Source organism: Aotus nancymaae, unplaced genomic scaffold (genome assembly GCF_030222135.1).
Source record: "Aotus nancymaae isolate 86718 unplaced genomic scaffold, 86718_ANA_hifiasm-v0.15.2.pri h1tg000059l, whole genome shotgun sequence".
NCBI lineage: Eukaryota > Metazoa > Chordata > Mammalia > Primates > Aotidae > Aotus > Aotus nancymaae.
In genome coordinates, this window is record NW_026988473.1 from 12,121,148 (window position 1) to 12,138,380 (window position 17,233).

At 43.7% G+C, this 17,233-nt stretch overlaps 1 protein-coding gene across 1 annotated transcript; it reads left to right on the forward strand.

The window, feature by feature from the left end:
• Positions 1-13,679: 13,679 nt before the first annotated feature.
• LOC105733818 (olfactory receptor 5J3-like) lies at positions 13,680-14,639 on the forward strand. Its single transcript, XM_012476462.2, has one exon. It carries the CDS (start codon positions 13,680-13,682, stop codon positions 14,637-14,639), a length of 960 nt encoding a protein of 319 aa, XP_012331885.1.
• Positions 14,640-17,233: the final 2,594 nt, after the last annotated feature.

Sequence of the window (17,233 nt, forward strand, 5' to 3'; positions counted from 1 at the left end):
TGAAAGGCAGAGAGCCACTTTTATAAATGATTCCAGGTTTGTAATCTGTTAATGTCTAATTTTGTGCTGCACTTTGCTCTAGCCAGGCATTTTTTATAAGTAAGAAACAGAAAACTATTCAAGTTAAGCTCAAATAAAAAAGAATTGTACTGCAAAGACAGCACAATCTTTCAGATGCTAAGCACATCAGGCTTCCTGGGACCTGGATCTGGCTTGTATCTGGGAGGCTGTCAGGGATGGAGCCTCCATGCATCTCCCTCTTATTGGAGATGAACGATGTTTTCTCTCTGCTTCTTCTTCTGTGCCTTTCCCTATCTCTTCACTGCAGTGTGGCCTCCTCTGCCTAGCCATGGTTTTTGCTCCCCACTAATGCAGTTTACATATAGTTCTGGTTGCCATGGTGCCAGCCCCCAGCCTGATTTGAATGGGCTTCTGAGTTTAGCCACCAGAAGCACATTTGTTCCCCAGATTCCTGGGAAAGACCAGCTTGGAGATATCCATTCCTGGCCCAATAAACCATGACCAGAGAGGAAGCCATCACATGGTACCCTAGACTACATCTAAGTGGCAGCCTAAACTATACCTCAAACTGAATTAAGAGAGGTTCTCAGAGAAAGGGGCTGTGAACAGGGAGGCATCCCACCACACACTGACTACATGCTTTTATTTGCAAAAGACATCAAGTCTTCTTGGAAATAGTCACTATGTAAATCTTAAATAATAATAATAATTAATATTAATAATGAACTCATCAGATATTTATTGAGAGCCTGTTATGTGTAGCTCTGTGGAGGCTATGGTCTGGTCAGGAGGGAAAAGGATACACACACGCATAAATGAAAAGTATATAGTCATTGACATAAGTGTGCCCCACCAAAGAGCAAAACAGGAAGTCACCAAATGGAGGAACCAGAGATCAGAATTGCTTCCCAAACCCAGAACTGCCCCCTCTCAGCCTCTTCTTACTGTTTCATCTGGGGGTGACCACCTTTCCTCTCCACCTCTCTTTGACCTTCATTAATGGAAAACCCTACCTCCCTACACCACCCCCCAAAAAACATTTCCTGATTATACCAGCCAGAAACAATTTCTCCTTTCTCTGACCTTTCATAGCACTCTAAGCACCTCTTCTAGGGCACTTAAACGTTTCTGCTGTTCATTATATAAGCATTGAAGTACATGTAATACCTCTCCTACCAGACTGCAACCTCCTTGATAATAAAAACCACACGATAGACAAAGGACCTAGGGCAACTCCTTGTACATGGCAGGTATTTAATTAATATCTATCACATTAATTAATGAATAAAATACCTGTACATAAGCATGAATAAGCAAACAGTAGGTATATGTAGGTAGGATTGGAACATGTGCTAGAGAGAGGATATTCAAGGTAAGATGAGAAAGTTTGTTTATTTGTTTGTTTGTTTATTGAGGCAGAGTCTCACTCTGTTGCCCAGGCTAGATTGTGGAGTGCAGTCGTTCCATCTCAGCTCACTGCAGCTTCCACCTGCTGGGTTCAAGCAATTCTCATGGTTCAGCCTCCCGAGTAGCTGGGATTACAGGCATGCACCACCACCCCTGGCTAATTTTTGTATTTTTAGTAGAGATAGGGTTTCTCCACATTGGCCAGATTGGTCTCAGACTCCTGACCTCAAGTTATCCACCCGCCTCGGCCTCCCAAAGTGCTAGGTTACAGTGTGAGCCACTGCACCCAGCCAGATAAGGGAAAGTTTTTATTTTTCCTTCATAGTGACAGCAGTGTAAATATAGACACCAAATTCATCCAGGGCACATTTTTTTGACCCTCACCTGGTATCAGTTGGATTAAGTAACTATGATTGTCTTTCTTACCAATCTAAGCCCACTGTTAATTTGTCTACCCTTTTTCTCTTGACTGCATCAAATTATAGAGGCTTGCTCTATAATTAAGAGCCACTTGCTCTTTCCCAGGCCCTTTGTGGCTAGAAGTGATCACATGATCCACATCTGGCCAATGAGCTTTAGGAGAAATCAGCCAGCTGGTTCTTGGCTTCTGCGGAAGACATTTTCTGCTAAAACAAGCCCATCGCAAAACTTCTTGTAAATAAAGAATAAATATTCTTACAGCTTAAGGCACTTCGCTTGAGTTTTCTATCACTTGTAGCTGGACAAATGTAATAGACCCATCTAACAAATAATTCCATTAATTCAACAAGTTTTCATTTTAAGCTCCTACTAAAAACTAAGCCCTAGTCTCTTCTCACCTTACACAAAGTTTGCCATCCTCCCATATACTCTGTTCTTTTTTCTCTCTTTATCTCTTGAGAAATATTGGTCCTCCCTCTCCTCTATTTTACAATTTGTGGGACCATAAGAAAACACCTGCTTAATTAATTAATTCTATTCCAAAATAGAGAAGGAAGGCAATTAGTTAACCAATGCTTTACAAACTGACACACTTCTCAGGTGAATCTTTACAAGGACACTTTGTGGTAGTTTACACTCATTTTGCAAAGGGAAAACTTAGGCTAATTGTAACTGAGGTCTTCAATTTGTAACAGTGATGAAGCCAAATTGTCTTTACCTGTTTAATTGCAAAAGCCATGCTCTCTCAAATTCCTTGGGCTCTCTCCCACCTACTCTCACTTCCATACAAATTGGCTTCTTAGGGCTTATGCTGTTTAAACAACCAACAAAATCCACATAGTCACCTCCCTTTCTAAGTCTGTATTTGTCCTTCACAGTCAGCACCTGGTTATCAGCATCCATGGGAAGATGGCAGCTGTACAGACATTCCAAACATAACTTAGTCTCAGAAACCCACAAGGTAACTAGTTTTGATAGCAGATTTTCCTTCTAGGTGCTTGTGGAGGCTAACACTAAGAAAAATTGGAGGTTTCTAACTACCCAACGATGGCAAAGTAAAAAAGCCCCACCTGAGAAAGGCAGCCACCTGGTAGGGTTAGAAATGACAGCAGATGGGGGCCAGGCACAGTGGCTCATGCCTGTAATCCTAGCACTTTGGGAAGCCGCGGTGGGAGGATCACCTGAGGTCAGGAGCTCAAGATCAGCCTGGCCAACATGGTGAAATCCCATCTCTATTAAAAATACAAAAATTAGCCAGGTGTGGTGGCACATGCCTATAATCCCAGTTACTCTGGAGGCTGAGGCAGGAGAATCACTTGAACCCAGGAGGCGGAGATTGCAGTGAGCCGAGATCATGCCACTGCACTCCAACCTGGGCAACAGAGCAAGACTCTGTCTCAAAAAAAAGAAAAAGAAAAAAGAAAGAAAGTAACAACAGTAGGTGGAGTAGCAGTTCCCATGTGGATGGTGGGAAGTTAGCCACATAATCATATGCTCAGACCCTGAACTCAGAAATTAATACAGGTCAAAAGAAGATGATGATGAAGGAAATGAGGGAGAAGAAGAGAAAGAAGAGGAAGCAGCAGCTACAATTTACCAACGATCTGAAATGTGTTCCTGAAGGTTCTGTCATAAGTAGTCTTAAAATTTAACTCTTACAGCAAGCCTGGAAGTCAGGAATCATTACATCCCGTCTCTTTTTTAACATAAAAGTTTATCATTTTAACCATTTCAAATATACGATTTACAATTTAAGTATATGTATACAATACAAATTATACATAATACAATTTAAATGCATTCACAATACTGTGCAAGCATCAACACTGTCCCTTTTCAGAATCTTTTATCATCTCAAACAGAAACTCTGTACCTATCACACAACTTCCCATTCCTCCCTTCTTCCCTCAGCCCCTAGTCCACTTTCTGTATCTATGAATTTGCCCATTCTAGGTATCTTGTATGTATTTGTCTATTCTTGCACTGCTATGAAGAAATACATTAGACTGGGTAATTTACAAAGAAAAGAGGTTTAATTTGCTTACATTTCTGAAGGCTGTACAGGTAGCATGGCTGCAAAGGTCTCAGGAAACTTTCAATCATGGTAGGAAGTGAAGGAGAAGCAGGCGTGTCTCACATAGCTGGAGCAGGAGGAAGAGACTTTTTTTTTTTCTGAGAGAGTCTCGGTCTGTCACCCAGGCTGGAGCACAGTGGTGCAATCTCAACTCACTGCAACCTCTGCCTCCCAGGTGCAAGTGATTCTCAAACCTCAGCCTCCCAAGTAGCGGGATCACAGGCAGGCGCAACCACGCCCAGCTAATTTTTGTATTTTCAGTAGAGATGGGGTTTCACCTGTTGGCCATGCTGGTCTTGAACTCCTGACCTCAAGTGATCAACCTGCCTCAGCTTCCCAAAGTGCTGGGATTACAGGTGTGAGTCACTGTACCCAGCCAGGTGCCACACACTTTTAAACAACCAGATCTCATGAGAACTCACTCACTATCAAAAGAACACCAAGGGGGAAGTCGACCTCTGGGATCCAATCACCTCCCAGGAGGCCCCATCTCCAACACTGGAGATCACAACTGGACCTGAGATTTGGGTGGGACACAAATCCGAACCATATCATTGTATAAGCGAGATCCCGCAACAGTTGTTCTTTTGAGTCTGGTTTATTTCACTTAGCATACAGTTGACAGTTCACGCATGTTGTATGTAACCAGATACATACACAATGGAGCATTATACAGTAAAATTATAGGTAAAATGAATGATGAACTATAACTATGTTAGCATTGGCTTGGCATGGTGGCTCATGCCAGTAATCCCAGCACTTTGGGAGGCCAAGGTCGGAGGACTACTTGAGGCCAGGAGTTTAAGACCATCCTGGGCAACAAAAAGAGACCCCATCTCTATTTTTTTAATAACTATATTAACATCCTGAAGAGTTCTTCAAAATATTATGTTAAGAGCAAAACATGAAATGGCAAACTAATATGTAAACTCAGGGCAAACTAATATGGCAAATGGCAAACTAATATGTAAACAAAACAGTTCTTCCACTTTCTAGCTATATATGACTGTGGAATTTACTTCTCTGTGTCTCATGTTTTCTATCTATAAAATAATAATAATAATTGGACCTAACATTGGTGTCGAGGGACTAAATAGACTTAATATGTATAAAGGCCTTTAAAAAGTGCTTGGCACAAATAAATGCTTATTATTATTACTTATAAATTCACATCTGTAGTAAAATATAGAAAGATAAACTTGCTAAGAAAAGTTATTCTAAACGTGGAAATAATGGGAAAGGTGAGTGGGATGTCCTTTCAATATCATATGGGGACATTATTTAGTAGGACCACCAAGGATTATATTCAGGAGAATATACTTGATTTGACTCACTGCTTCCTACTGATTAAAAGTCTCAAATTTAGTGAAGTAACATGTTAACTCAGAGATTTTTGTTTAGTAGAGATGCAAATAATTTCTATCCTATAGAAAAGATAGCCCCGAAGTTGATAGTTTATTGCCATATATGACAAAAACCACTTGAATATCCAATCAAACATCTTACTGTTTTAATTTTTTTGAAAATTATGTTTTCTTAGACAAAAGGATACAAGCCAAATTTATGATAATAGTTGTCTCTAGCAAGGGAGAGGCATAGGACTTGGGTAGAATAGATGAGGGTTTCAATTTCAAGTAATCTGTTACTAATCCGATTAAATACGTATGTAGGGCCAGGCGCAGTGGCTCACGCCTGTAATCCCAACACTTTGGGAGGCAGAGGCGAGAGGATCACTTGAGGTCAGGAGTTTGAGACCAGCCTAGACAACACGGTAAAACCCTGTTTCTACTAAAAATACAAACATTAGCTGGGCATAGTGGTGCATGCCTGTAATCCCAGCTGCTTGGGAGGTTGAGGCATGAGAATCACTTAAGCCCAGGAAGTAGAGATTGCAGTGAGCCAGTGGAGTGGGACCACTGCACTCCAGCCTGGGCAACAGAGCGAGACTCTGTCTGGAAAAAAAAAAAAAACCTTGTAAACGGTAAACTGGACACAGTGGTTCACACCTGTAATTCCAGCACTTTGGGAGGCCGAGGTGGGCAGATCACCTGAGGTTAGGAGTTCAAGACCAGACTGGCCAATATAGTGAAACTCCATCTCTACTAAAAATAACAAATATTAGCCAAGCATGTTAGCAGGCACCTGTAATTCCAGCTACTCAGAAGGCTGAGGCAGGAGAATTGCTTAAACCTGGGAAGTGGAGCTCACAGTGGGCCAAGATCGCACCACTGCACTCCAGCTTGGGTGATAAAGAAAGACTCCATCTCAAATAAATAAATAAATAAATATGTATGTAGGCCAGGCATGGTGGCATGTTCCTGAAGTCCCAGCTATTCAAGAGGCTAGGGAGGCAAGAGGATTGCTTGAGCCCAGGAGTTTGAGGCCAGTCTGAGCAGCATAGCGAGACCCATCTCTAAAAAATTTTTTAATACAAATAAAAAATAAATATATTCGAGGCTGGCTGCAGTGGCTCACACCTGTAATCCCAGCACTTTGGGAGGCCAGGGCGGGTGGATCACGAGGTCAAGAGATCGAGACCATCCTGGCCAACATGGTGAAACCCTGTCTGTACTAAAAATACAAAAATTAGCTGGGTATGGTGGCACGCGCCTGTAGTCCCAGCTACCCGGGAGACTGAGGCAGGAGAATTGCTTGAACCCAGGAGGCGGAGGTTGCAGTGAGCCGAGATCGTGCCACTGCACTCCAGCCTGGTGCATGGTGATGAAACAAAACTCTGTCTCAAAAAATATATATATATATACATTTGAAACACATATAAAATATTTACGTGTATTAAGTCAAAGTGGTAGATACATTTAAATCTTTGTGCTTTCAATTTAAAAAAAAATACCCAAAAAAAATCAAAGTAGCAAAGTACTGAAGTCTCTTGTTAGGGCGATATAGAAAGCTCCGTGCATTCATTTATGCCAAATTATTGACCACGCACTGTTCAAGAGGACGATGGAACTATGTAAAGATTTGTAGACCGGAATCCAGGAATCATGGGTTACAATTTTGAGTCTAGAACTTGTTTCATGACCCTAGGTAAGCCACTTCTCTTTGAACATCAGCTTTATTTCCTGAAGCTGGAAATACTGGGTCGGGCATGGTGGCTCAAGCCTGTAATCCCAGCAGCACTGAAAATTTATGTGCATACCATTCCACTTACGAATTTTCTTTTCTTCTTTTTTTTTTTTTTTTTTCAGTCAGGGTCTCCCTCTGTCACCCAGACTGGAGTGCAGTGCCACAAGCCCAGCTCACTGCAACCTGAACCTCCTGGGTTCAATTCTCTCACCTCAACCTACCGAGTAGCTGGGTCTACAGGCACGCACTACCACGCACAGTTAATTTTTTTGTATTTTTAGTAGAGATGGTGTTTTGCCATGTTGGCCAGGCTGGTCTCAAACTCCTGGCCTCCAGTAATCTGCCCGCCTTGGCCTCCCAAAGTGCTGGGAATACAGGTGTGAGCCACCGAGCCCAGCCTCACTTATGAATTTTCTTGAACCCAGTTCCAAACTGAAAAAACTTAAGTATAAGGAATTGCAACAAAGTTTTGATTTTTGTGTGATGCTTCAATGTTTTTAAAAATTACCATTAAAAGGTTCCATTATATACCAAAGCAGACAGTATAATAAACTAACTTCCATGTACCTATCACTCACCCTCAACATTTATCAAGGTATAGCCATTTCTTGTGTTATCTTTCCACTCTTCCCAGCCAGATTATTTTAAAGCAAATCCCAACGTCCTAACATTTCCTGGTGCTTTTTTAAAAAATGTCCAAGTCTTTTTTTTTCTTTTTTTGATGCCTCTACTTTGCTGGTGCTCCAACCATGCTCTTGGTCTTCCCATGTTCAGGACTCCAGTCCTGCCGCAGGCACTGCTGCACCGTCACACTTCAGCTGAGAGCCCGCTGGACTGGATGCTCTGTAATTTCCTTTAGCTTGAACAATCCATAATTCACAGAACCATAACCACCCTCACTCCAGGAGCCTCAGCTGAGGTCCGCATGACACAGTCTCAGGACAGCAGAGTCAGCTGACACAGGGATAGGAAGGAACCCATCTTCCCACTGCAAAGCACAGTCAGAGGGGGAGAAAAGGAGGGAAGAAGCCACAACTGGGAGGTGATCAGTGTGTGTGTACACTCCTAGTAACGAATTCCTTGGCTTCTCCTTATCCCCATTGGCATTTCCTTTGCTTAGAAGTTAGCTTCATTTCTGAAATTATATTTTTGTTTCTTTTTTTATTTTTTGTCTGTTTTTTCCTTGGATTGCTTTTTTTTTAATATCATAGTTTTTAATTGCTAATATAAATATACTACGCATTCCGTTAACAAGGCCCCCAGTGCCTCCTCCGATGAGTCCCCAGTGGGTGAAGCCTAGAGAGCTTCCCGGAAGGGCCAAGCCCCAGAGTCCCTGCCCTAGTGTGCTCCCAGCTCCCCTCAGTGCTCCGCCACTGCTGGGATCCAGCCTTGGGCAACAGTGATGAAAGATTTTGACGCAAAAGTGACTTATCTCTAACCCTGGCCCTTAACCCTAGACCACGCTCAGCTTCTCACCAGTCTCTGAACTCAGTGTCCCCAGTTTGATCAGTATTGAGGCCCACAAAAGACCCTCAATATTCAGCAAAGAAGGCCCCTTGGGTCATTTAGTCAAAAACATCGTAAACTGTCCCCCAGGTTCCTGTAAGCTCCCATGGGACAAGATGACTTTTCTCATTTAGACTTTGGAATCCAAGGAGGACACAGGAAGTCTCATACCTGCTCATGCTGAGTCTTTCTACTGCCAAGAATGGAATCACCATGGCGAGACATCATGGCTCAAGCCTGTAATCCCAGCACTTTGGGAGAATGAGGCAGGGAAATAGCTTGAACCCAGGAGTTCGAGACCAGCCTGGGCAACATAGGGAGAGCCTGTCTCAAAAAAAAAAAAAGCAAGACTAGAATGACAAGTTTCATCTCCACAAGGAGATCCTAACACCCCTGTGCCTCAAGATCAAAACAAATGCCCAAAATCTGCAGGGAGGGGATAATCTCTTCTTCCCTGAAGCCTGAACTTTCCAGGTAGAGAAGTGGTATGTTTCAAGGACCTCCCAGAGCTCTAAGCCTCCAAAGCCACAAGAGATCAAGACAGGATGAAGCCAGCCATATAAGCTCTCGGCAGGACCAAGATGCATCTGTAGCTTCAGTCCTGAGTGCCACATTTCATTTGCCTGAGCTGCGTGTGTGGTTACCCCAGGAACCGCTTTAGAGAGGAGAAACTGAAGATACAGGCTGGAATGGAAGGGAGACCCAGAACTAATCCACATGGCTGGACTGAGAGGATCTTGAGTCCCTCCCTTGAGGTATATCAGGCTGGGGAGTTCCATCTGCTAAGGTTGGTATTTTTTATTGCAAATTTTACTGAGTTCCACCAGAGCTGATTCACAAGGCGAGGTCGCCTGTTCTCTTCCCCTTCCCTTCACCCAAAATCCACACCCACCCCATTCCTTACTCTGTCAGCCTTTAAGCATTTCCTGAGATCCCAGGGTATTCAAGGGTCTTGAGCAATGTTTTCCAGCACCCCATTCATCAGGTTCGCAGAATCTAACTTGGTGGAAGATAATGTATATCAAGTACCTACCCTGTTTCCAGAAGTGTGCGAAGTACAACATTGACACACATTGTCTTTCAATCCTCACAGAAACTGAGGCTCAGAGACGTTAAGTAACTCTGCCAAGTTTCCTGACCCCTTCCAGTGCACCTTTCACCCAGGAAATGTTTACTGAGGTTAATTCCCATTTCCAGGGCATCGCACTTCCCATCTCCTCCACCTAGCAACACCTGTTTCATTCCTCAAGGCTCAGCCCCATGCCTCCTGGTCCTGAAGCCTTCCCAGACCATCCCAAGCTGCAATCACCCTTCCCTCAATGGGTTCCTGCTGCAGAGTGGGCTCCACCCAACTTCACTCATTTTCATGGGAACAAGTGTGTCTCTAAACAAAATTTTAAGATCTTAAATGGCCACAGCTGTGTCTTATGCTGTTGTTTAATTACTTTGAACAACCAAAATTGTTTAAACGCTTTTGAACAACTGCAATTGTTCAAATATTTTCAGATTATAGTAGTGGTTCAAATACTAACTGATGGCTTGTTATATAGCTTAAAACAGCCTCTGCTCTCAGAAGTTACAATGTGATAGGGAAACATAACACCATGCAGAAAGGAAGAAAGACTTAGGAACATTGATAGACCCTGTTACACAATTTGAAATACATCTGTGTGAGTGAAAAGCAACTGTCAGGTAACAATAACAGCACACAAAACAGAGATGCAGTGGGGAAAGGAAAGTCTGACTAGAGGGACTGAGGGATGAGGATCATAGAGGAAACCTGGAGGTACTCTGCACTTGAGAACCTCAGAGTACACCTGGAAAGCTGTTGCCGCGGTCACAACAATTGAGAATTACTAATAGGTGTGCCTCTGAAGGAATCAAATAGCCATCTGGGAGTTGGGATAGGAGCAGTGGAGGATTAAGAGGGAATGCAGTCCTGGGCCATGGGAAGATAGCGGAAGAGACGGATTGGGAAGGTAAACAAGAAACATTATTTGCTGGATTCCAGGAGCTCAGTCTAAAAATATGGCTGGGTGTGGTGGCTCACACCTGTAATCCCACCACTTTCGGAGGCTGAGGTGGACAGATGGATCCCCTGAGGTCAGGAGTTTGAGACTAGCCTGACCAACATGGTGAAACTCCTTCTCTACTAAAAATACAAAAATTAGCCAGGCGTGGTGGTGGGCATCTGTAGTCCCAGCTACTCAGGATGCTGAGGCAGGAGAATCTCTTGAACCCAGAAGGCAGAGGTTGCAGTGAGCCAAGATCACGCCATTGCACTCCAACCTAGGCAACCAGTGAGAGTCAGAGTGAGACTCTGTCTCAAAAAAAAATTTTTTTTTAATAATAATAATGCTGAGTATGACTTTGTGAATGTGTCTGCCTAAGGGACTGAGCTGTCATCCTATCAGAGAAAAATGAAAGCAATAATATTCATTGTAGATCAGAGACTTGTGGACATTTAGATTTGAACAGAAGGAAACCCGTAAGAAAGATAGAAAAGAATATGCATAACGGTTACACGGGGCATCTGGGTGGAGAAACTGGAGCACAGGCCAAGAGGCTGACTGTGCTAGGTTGAATGTCAAGGCTGAATCATGTGGTAGGATTCTGCCACACCACCAGGACCTTGACTTTCAAGAATGCATATTCTGACCTTTCCAGTAAATAGAAGGTCATTCTGTGGAGGGCATGGAGTGTTTTGAGAATTCTCCTACAGTCAGATCATCACAAGTCCGTCTCTGGAAGGGAGGGAGGAGAGGCAGCAAGGGCAGAGGCAGGGTCTTGGAGGTTTCAGTAGCTGGCTAGTTCTTCTAAAGTCATAGTCTTCAAACGAGGTTGGTAGCCCTGAGGGCAAGTGAAGATTCTTCAAAGGGTTCATAGGCAAAACCATTTCAAGGGCACCAGTTTTCAGAACCTCAGCGTCCGTATCTACGTTTTTCTAAAACTGATGTGCTTGAGAATGCCTCTGTGATGAGAATGCTGGACTCCTCTCTCATCTCCCCCTTCATGGTTGCCCTTCTTCCACTTTTGAAAAGAAATGAATGCTTTTCTTTTTTGCTTTATTTTTCTTGAGATGGAGTCTTGTTCTGTCACCCAGGCTGGAAAGTGGTGGCTTGATCTCAGCTCACTGCAACCTTTACCTCCTGCGTTCAAGTGATTCTCCTGCCTCAGCCTCCTGAGTAGCTGGGATTATAAGCAAGTACCACCATGCCCAGCTAATTTTTGTATTTTTAGTAGATGTGGAGTTTCACTGTGTTGGCGAGGCTTGTCTCCAACTCCTGACCTCAAGTCACCCACCTGCCTTGGCCTCTCAAATTGCTGGATTACAGGCATGAGCCACCACACCTGGCCGAGAAATACATGCTTGTAACCCAAGCTGAATCTTTTTTTTTTTTTTTTTTTTGAGATGGAGTCTCACTCTGTCACCAGGCTGGAGTGCAGTGGCGCAATCTAGGCTCACTCCAACCTCCAACTCCCTGGTTCAAGCGATTCTCCTGCCTCAGCCTACCGAGTAGCTGGAATTATAGGCACATGCCACCAGCCCAGCTAATTTTTGCATTTTCAGTAGAGATGGAGTTTCACCATGTTGGCCAGGATGGTCTTGATCTCCTGACCTTGTGATCCACCCGCCTCAGCCTCCCAAAGTGCTGGGATTACAGGCATGAGCCACCATGCCCAGCCCCCATGCTGAATCTCATGAGAAGGCATTTCACCAGCATATGCAAACTTCCAGAATACCACACCAAGATATAACTTGATAACTAAGTATTGAAAAAGTAAATAGAGATACTGCTTAGTCCAGAGCCTAGTAGCTAGGCTGTTCTCTCCTTTCAAATCAGAGGCTTCTGCTGAAGACATGCCCCATCTGACCCTCAGTCAAGCCAAGAAGCATCGAGTTTGAGATCCTGCTTCATATTTATTGGAGTTGGGAGTATTGGAGCAGCATGTCATGTCTTGTGTCTGGCATTTTTCAATCCAGATGTTAGTTGGGCCAGATCCAGAACCCTGGAACAAACTGAGTCCCAGTGACCAATACAAATCCTACTCAGTGAATGTGGATTACAGCAAACTGAAGAACGAAGGCTCTAGTAGGGCAGTGCTGAGGGGAAAAGTGGTTTTAGGGCCCCCACACAAAGCCCCTACCAGGGCACAGCCCAGTGGAGCTGCAGGAATAGAGCCACTGCCCTCCAGATTCCAGGATGAGCCACTAGCAGCTTGCAACCCCAGCATGAAAAAGCCACTCTAACCCATGAGAACAGCCATGTGGGCCACACCCAGCAGCTTCAAAAGGCCTTGGGAGCCCACCCCTTTCACCAGTGTGTCCAGGACACAGGACAGGGAGTCAAGGATTATTGGGGGGCTTTAAGATTATGTCTGCCTTGCTGGGGTTTGGACTTGTGTGAGACCTGTTGCCCCTTTCTTTTGACCAATTTCTCCCTTTTGGAATGAAATGTTTACCCAATGCCTATAGCACTAATGAATCTTGGAAGTAAGTAACTTTTTTTTTTAAATTTTACAGGCTCATAGGTGGAAGGAACTTGCCTTGAATCTCAGATGAGACTTTGGACTTTGGACTTTTCAGCTAATGCAGGTAAAAGTTAAGACTTTGGAGGACTATTGGGAAGGCATGATTGTGTTTTGCAATGGGAGAAGAACGTGAGATTTGGGGGTCCAGGAGAAGAATGCTATAGTTTAGATGTTTGTCACCCCCAAATCTCCCCAATGTTGGAGGTGGGGCCTGGTGGGGTATTTGGGTCATGGGGGAAGATCCCTCATGAATGCTTAGTGCCCTCTCCATGGTAAGGAGTGAGTTCTTTCTCTGTTAGTTCATGCAAGAGCTGGTTGTTTAAAGGAGGCTAGCATCTCCTGCCCTCTCTTTTGCTCCCTTTCTCACCATGTGACATGGCTGCCTCTCCTTCACCTTTCACCATGAGTAAAACCCTCCTGAGTTCCTGACCAGAGTAGATGCTGGTACTATGCTTGCACAACCTGCAGAATCAGGAGCTGAATAAATTTTTCTTTATAAATTACCCAGTTTTAGGTATTCCTTAATAGCAACACAAAACAGATTAAAACTGTGTTCTTTCTCATTGTACCTTGCACAGAAGTGGACGTGCTCAAGTAATACTGTTTGAGTGATTGTCAATTGTCATCTCTGCAGATGACACCTGGAGAACTAGCCCTTGCCAGTGGCAACCACACCCCCGTCACCAAGTTCATCTTGCAGGGATTCTCCAATTATCCAGACCTCCAGGAGCTTCTCTTCGGAGCCATCCTGCTCATCTATGCCATAACAGTGGTGGGCAACTTGGGAATGATGACACTCATCTTCACAGACTCCAATCTCCAAAGCCCAATGTATTTCTTCCTCAGTGTCCTCTCTTTTCTCGATATTTGTTACTCTTCCGTGGTCACACCCAAGCTCTTGGTCAACTTCCTGGTCTCTGACAAGTCCATCTCTTTTGAGGGCTGTGTGGTCCAGCTCGCCTTCTTTGTAGTGCATGTGACAGCTGAGAGCTTCCTGCTGGCCTCTATGGCCTATGACCGCTTCATGGCCATCTGCCAACCCCTCCATTATGGTTCTATCATGACCAGGGGGACCTGTCTCCAGCTGGTAGCTGCTTCCTATGCATTTGGTGGAGCCAACTCTGCTATCCAGACTGGAAATGTCTTTGCTCTCCCTTTCTGTGGGCCCAACCAGCTGACACACTACTACTGTGACATACCACCCCTTCTCCACCTGGCTTGTGCTAACACAGACACAGCAAGAGTGGTCCTCTATGTCTTTTCTGCTGTAGTCACCCTTCTGCCTGCTGCAGTCATTCTCACTTCCTACTGCTTGGTCTTGGTGGCCATTGGGAGGATGCGCTCAGTAGCAGGAAGAGAAAAGGCCCTCTCCACTTGTGCCTCCCACTTTCTGGCCATTGCTATTTTCTATGGCACCGTGGTTTTCACCTATGTCCAGCCCCATGGATCTACCAGCAATACCAATGGCCAAGTAGTGTCTGTCTTCTACACCATCATAATTCCCATGCTCAATCCCTTCATCTATAGCCTCCGCAACAAGGAGGTGAAGAGCGCCCTGCAGAGGAAGCTTCAGGTCAACATCTTTCCTGGCTGAGCCCTGCAAGGTGATTTGTTGGAATGAGAAAGGTGTAGCATCTTCCAAATCACACTATGAATTAACCTAACCAAGAGCAGCCCTGCTCTTGGTTAGGTTAATTCCTTTGGAGAAGATAGAAAAAGTAAAGGAGAAACAGCAAATATGTCTTCTACAGAGTATTACAGTTTATAAAGCATCTTCTTACCCATTATATTAAATTCTTACCACCATATTGTAAGGTAGCCTTTATTACAATCATCCCATTTTACAAATGAAAGATATATGCATGGCTCAGAAAAAAATAAATGAATTACCTAAAGTCATGCCATTAGTGAGAGGGTGAGTATCTAAAATTGGGGACTCCACACCATGATCAGAGATAGTTCAATTACACTACAGCCATAGGCTGAGTCTTTATTGGCGGCTTATTGTAACTTCCAGGAAATGGCAGACAAGGTGCAACACCGTCATCTCTGTTTTGCCCCTGATTTAGTGAACTGGGAGTGGGCAACAAGTGACTTGGTTCTTTTTTCCTGTTCTAAAAAGAGAGATAACCAAGATAGAGATGTCCTTATTTCTTATGGCAACCACATTTTGCTGAACTGTTCCATTATAACCTCAGGATCCAGAGAGACCCTTCCTTATACGTCCACACCTTAGCCAGATGTGTGTACGTGTGTCTCCTAGTTCTCAAGGCTTTGGTAGCGCGGGGACGTGTGTGATGATTAGGCAGTTACATCATTACATTAGATACCGTGCTTTGAGAAACCGATTTTTTAAATGTTTATGTTTGACCTGACGATCTTTAAGTGTACAGGTCATACGGTGAGTATATGTGTTTTATAGAATCACACGAATGATGAAGATGAACTTAAAGACCTAATTCGGGGTTGAGCACTGGATTAGAAAGCATACTCTTAAATCAATGCAAAGTCCTAATCTGAATGATGTTGGTTTCAGCCTGAGATTTTTGGATTATTAAAAAGCTTTTTATTCAGATATACCTTAAGACAATTATTGTAAATACAGAAAATCTTACTTATGAATAGGCCTATCATAGCATCATACGTGAAAATGAAAAACTGGAAACCACCTAAAAGCTCAAAAGAGAAAAAGGATTAAATAACTTATTCCCTAGATGAATTACAACACCAACCATTACAAATTATGCTTGTGAAGACTATGTAATAACAGAAAATAGCAGGTCAGAACATCTAGAGTGTAATCGCAATCATCTAACAGAAACAAGAAGCCTAAAAACACACAAAAATGCAAATTATAGTTTTAGAGGAGGAAAAAGGTTTCACTATTTTTCTCAAAAATTTTCCAAAACTTTCTTAATGAGCCTTTTTTTTTTTTTTTTTTTTTTTTTGAGAAGCCATGGCAGTTTCACTCTTTTTGCCCAGGCTGGAAAGCAAGGGCGCGATCTCAGCTCACTGCAACCTTTGCCTCCTAGGTTCAAGTGATTCTCCTGCCTCAGCCTCCCTGGTAGCTAGGATTACAGGTGCATGCTACCACACCCGGCTAATTTTGTACTTTTAGTAGAGACAGGGTTTCACCATGTTGGCCAGGCTGACCTTGAACTCCTGACCCCAGGTGATATGCCTGCCTCAGCCTCCCAAAGTGCTGGGATTACAGGAGTGAGCCACCGCACCCAACCTAATGAGCATGTTTAATTTTGATACTTTATTCTTGTTACTAGTGATGAATCCATACAGCAAATTCGATCCTTGCCTCTTGGAGGAAAGAATTCAGCTGAGGGGAAGAAGTAGGTTTAAGGAAGAGGGAGAGACTGAGACAAGTTTTAGAGCAGGAGTGAAAGTTTATGAAAAACTTTTAGAGCAGGAATGAAAGGAAGTAAACTTCAAAGAGGGCCAAGTGAGCAACTTGAGAGATCCAGGTGCCTTGATCAACTCTTGAAGACTATACACCAGTTAAACTTTACCATTTTGCCTTTGAGCGTGCACACTCGCCCAACTCCTGAGATCTTATTGGGAAGCCGCTGATCACCAACTTCAGGTGGTGTTTGTTTGTGTGTTCGTTTGGGTTTTGAGATGGAGTCTCACTCTGTCACCCAGGCTGGAGTACAGTGGCATGATCTTGGCTCACTGTAACCTCCACCTCCTGGGTTCAAGCGATTCTCTTGCCTCAGCCTCCTGAGTAGCTGGGATTACAAGTGCATGCCACCACATCCAGCTAATTTTTGTATTTTTAGTAGAGTTGGTCTTTCACCATGTTGTTTAGGCTGGTCTCAGACTCCTGACCTCAAGTGATCCATCCACCTCAGCCTCCCAAAATGTTGTGACTGCAGGCGTGAACCACTGTGCCCAGCCCTGGTGTTTTCTATCTATTGGAAGACTGCGACCAGTTATTACTGTAGAGAGACAGTATAACAACCACCTGACCATCACTTGATGGTCGCCTGATATTCCTGGAGGGAGGAAACCTGTCCTGCCCTGAACGTGTCTCCCTAACTACCTACTCTAACATTCTAAAAATGAGCAATTTAAAAATCCTTTCCAGGAAGCTGAGTGTGAAAATTTGTCACTTTTGCCTTCTTTCATTCAGCAAATCTTTACTAAATTCCTCCTATGCTCCACCTACTTTTAACT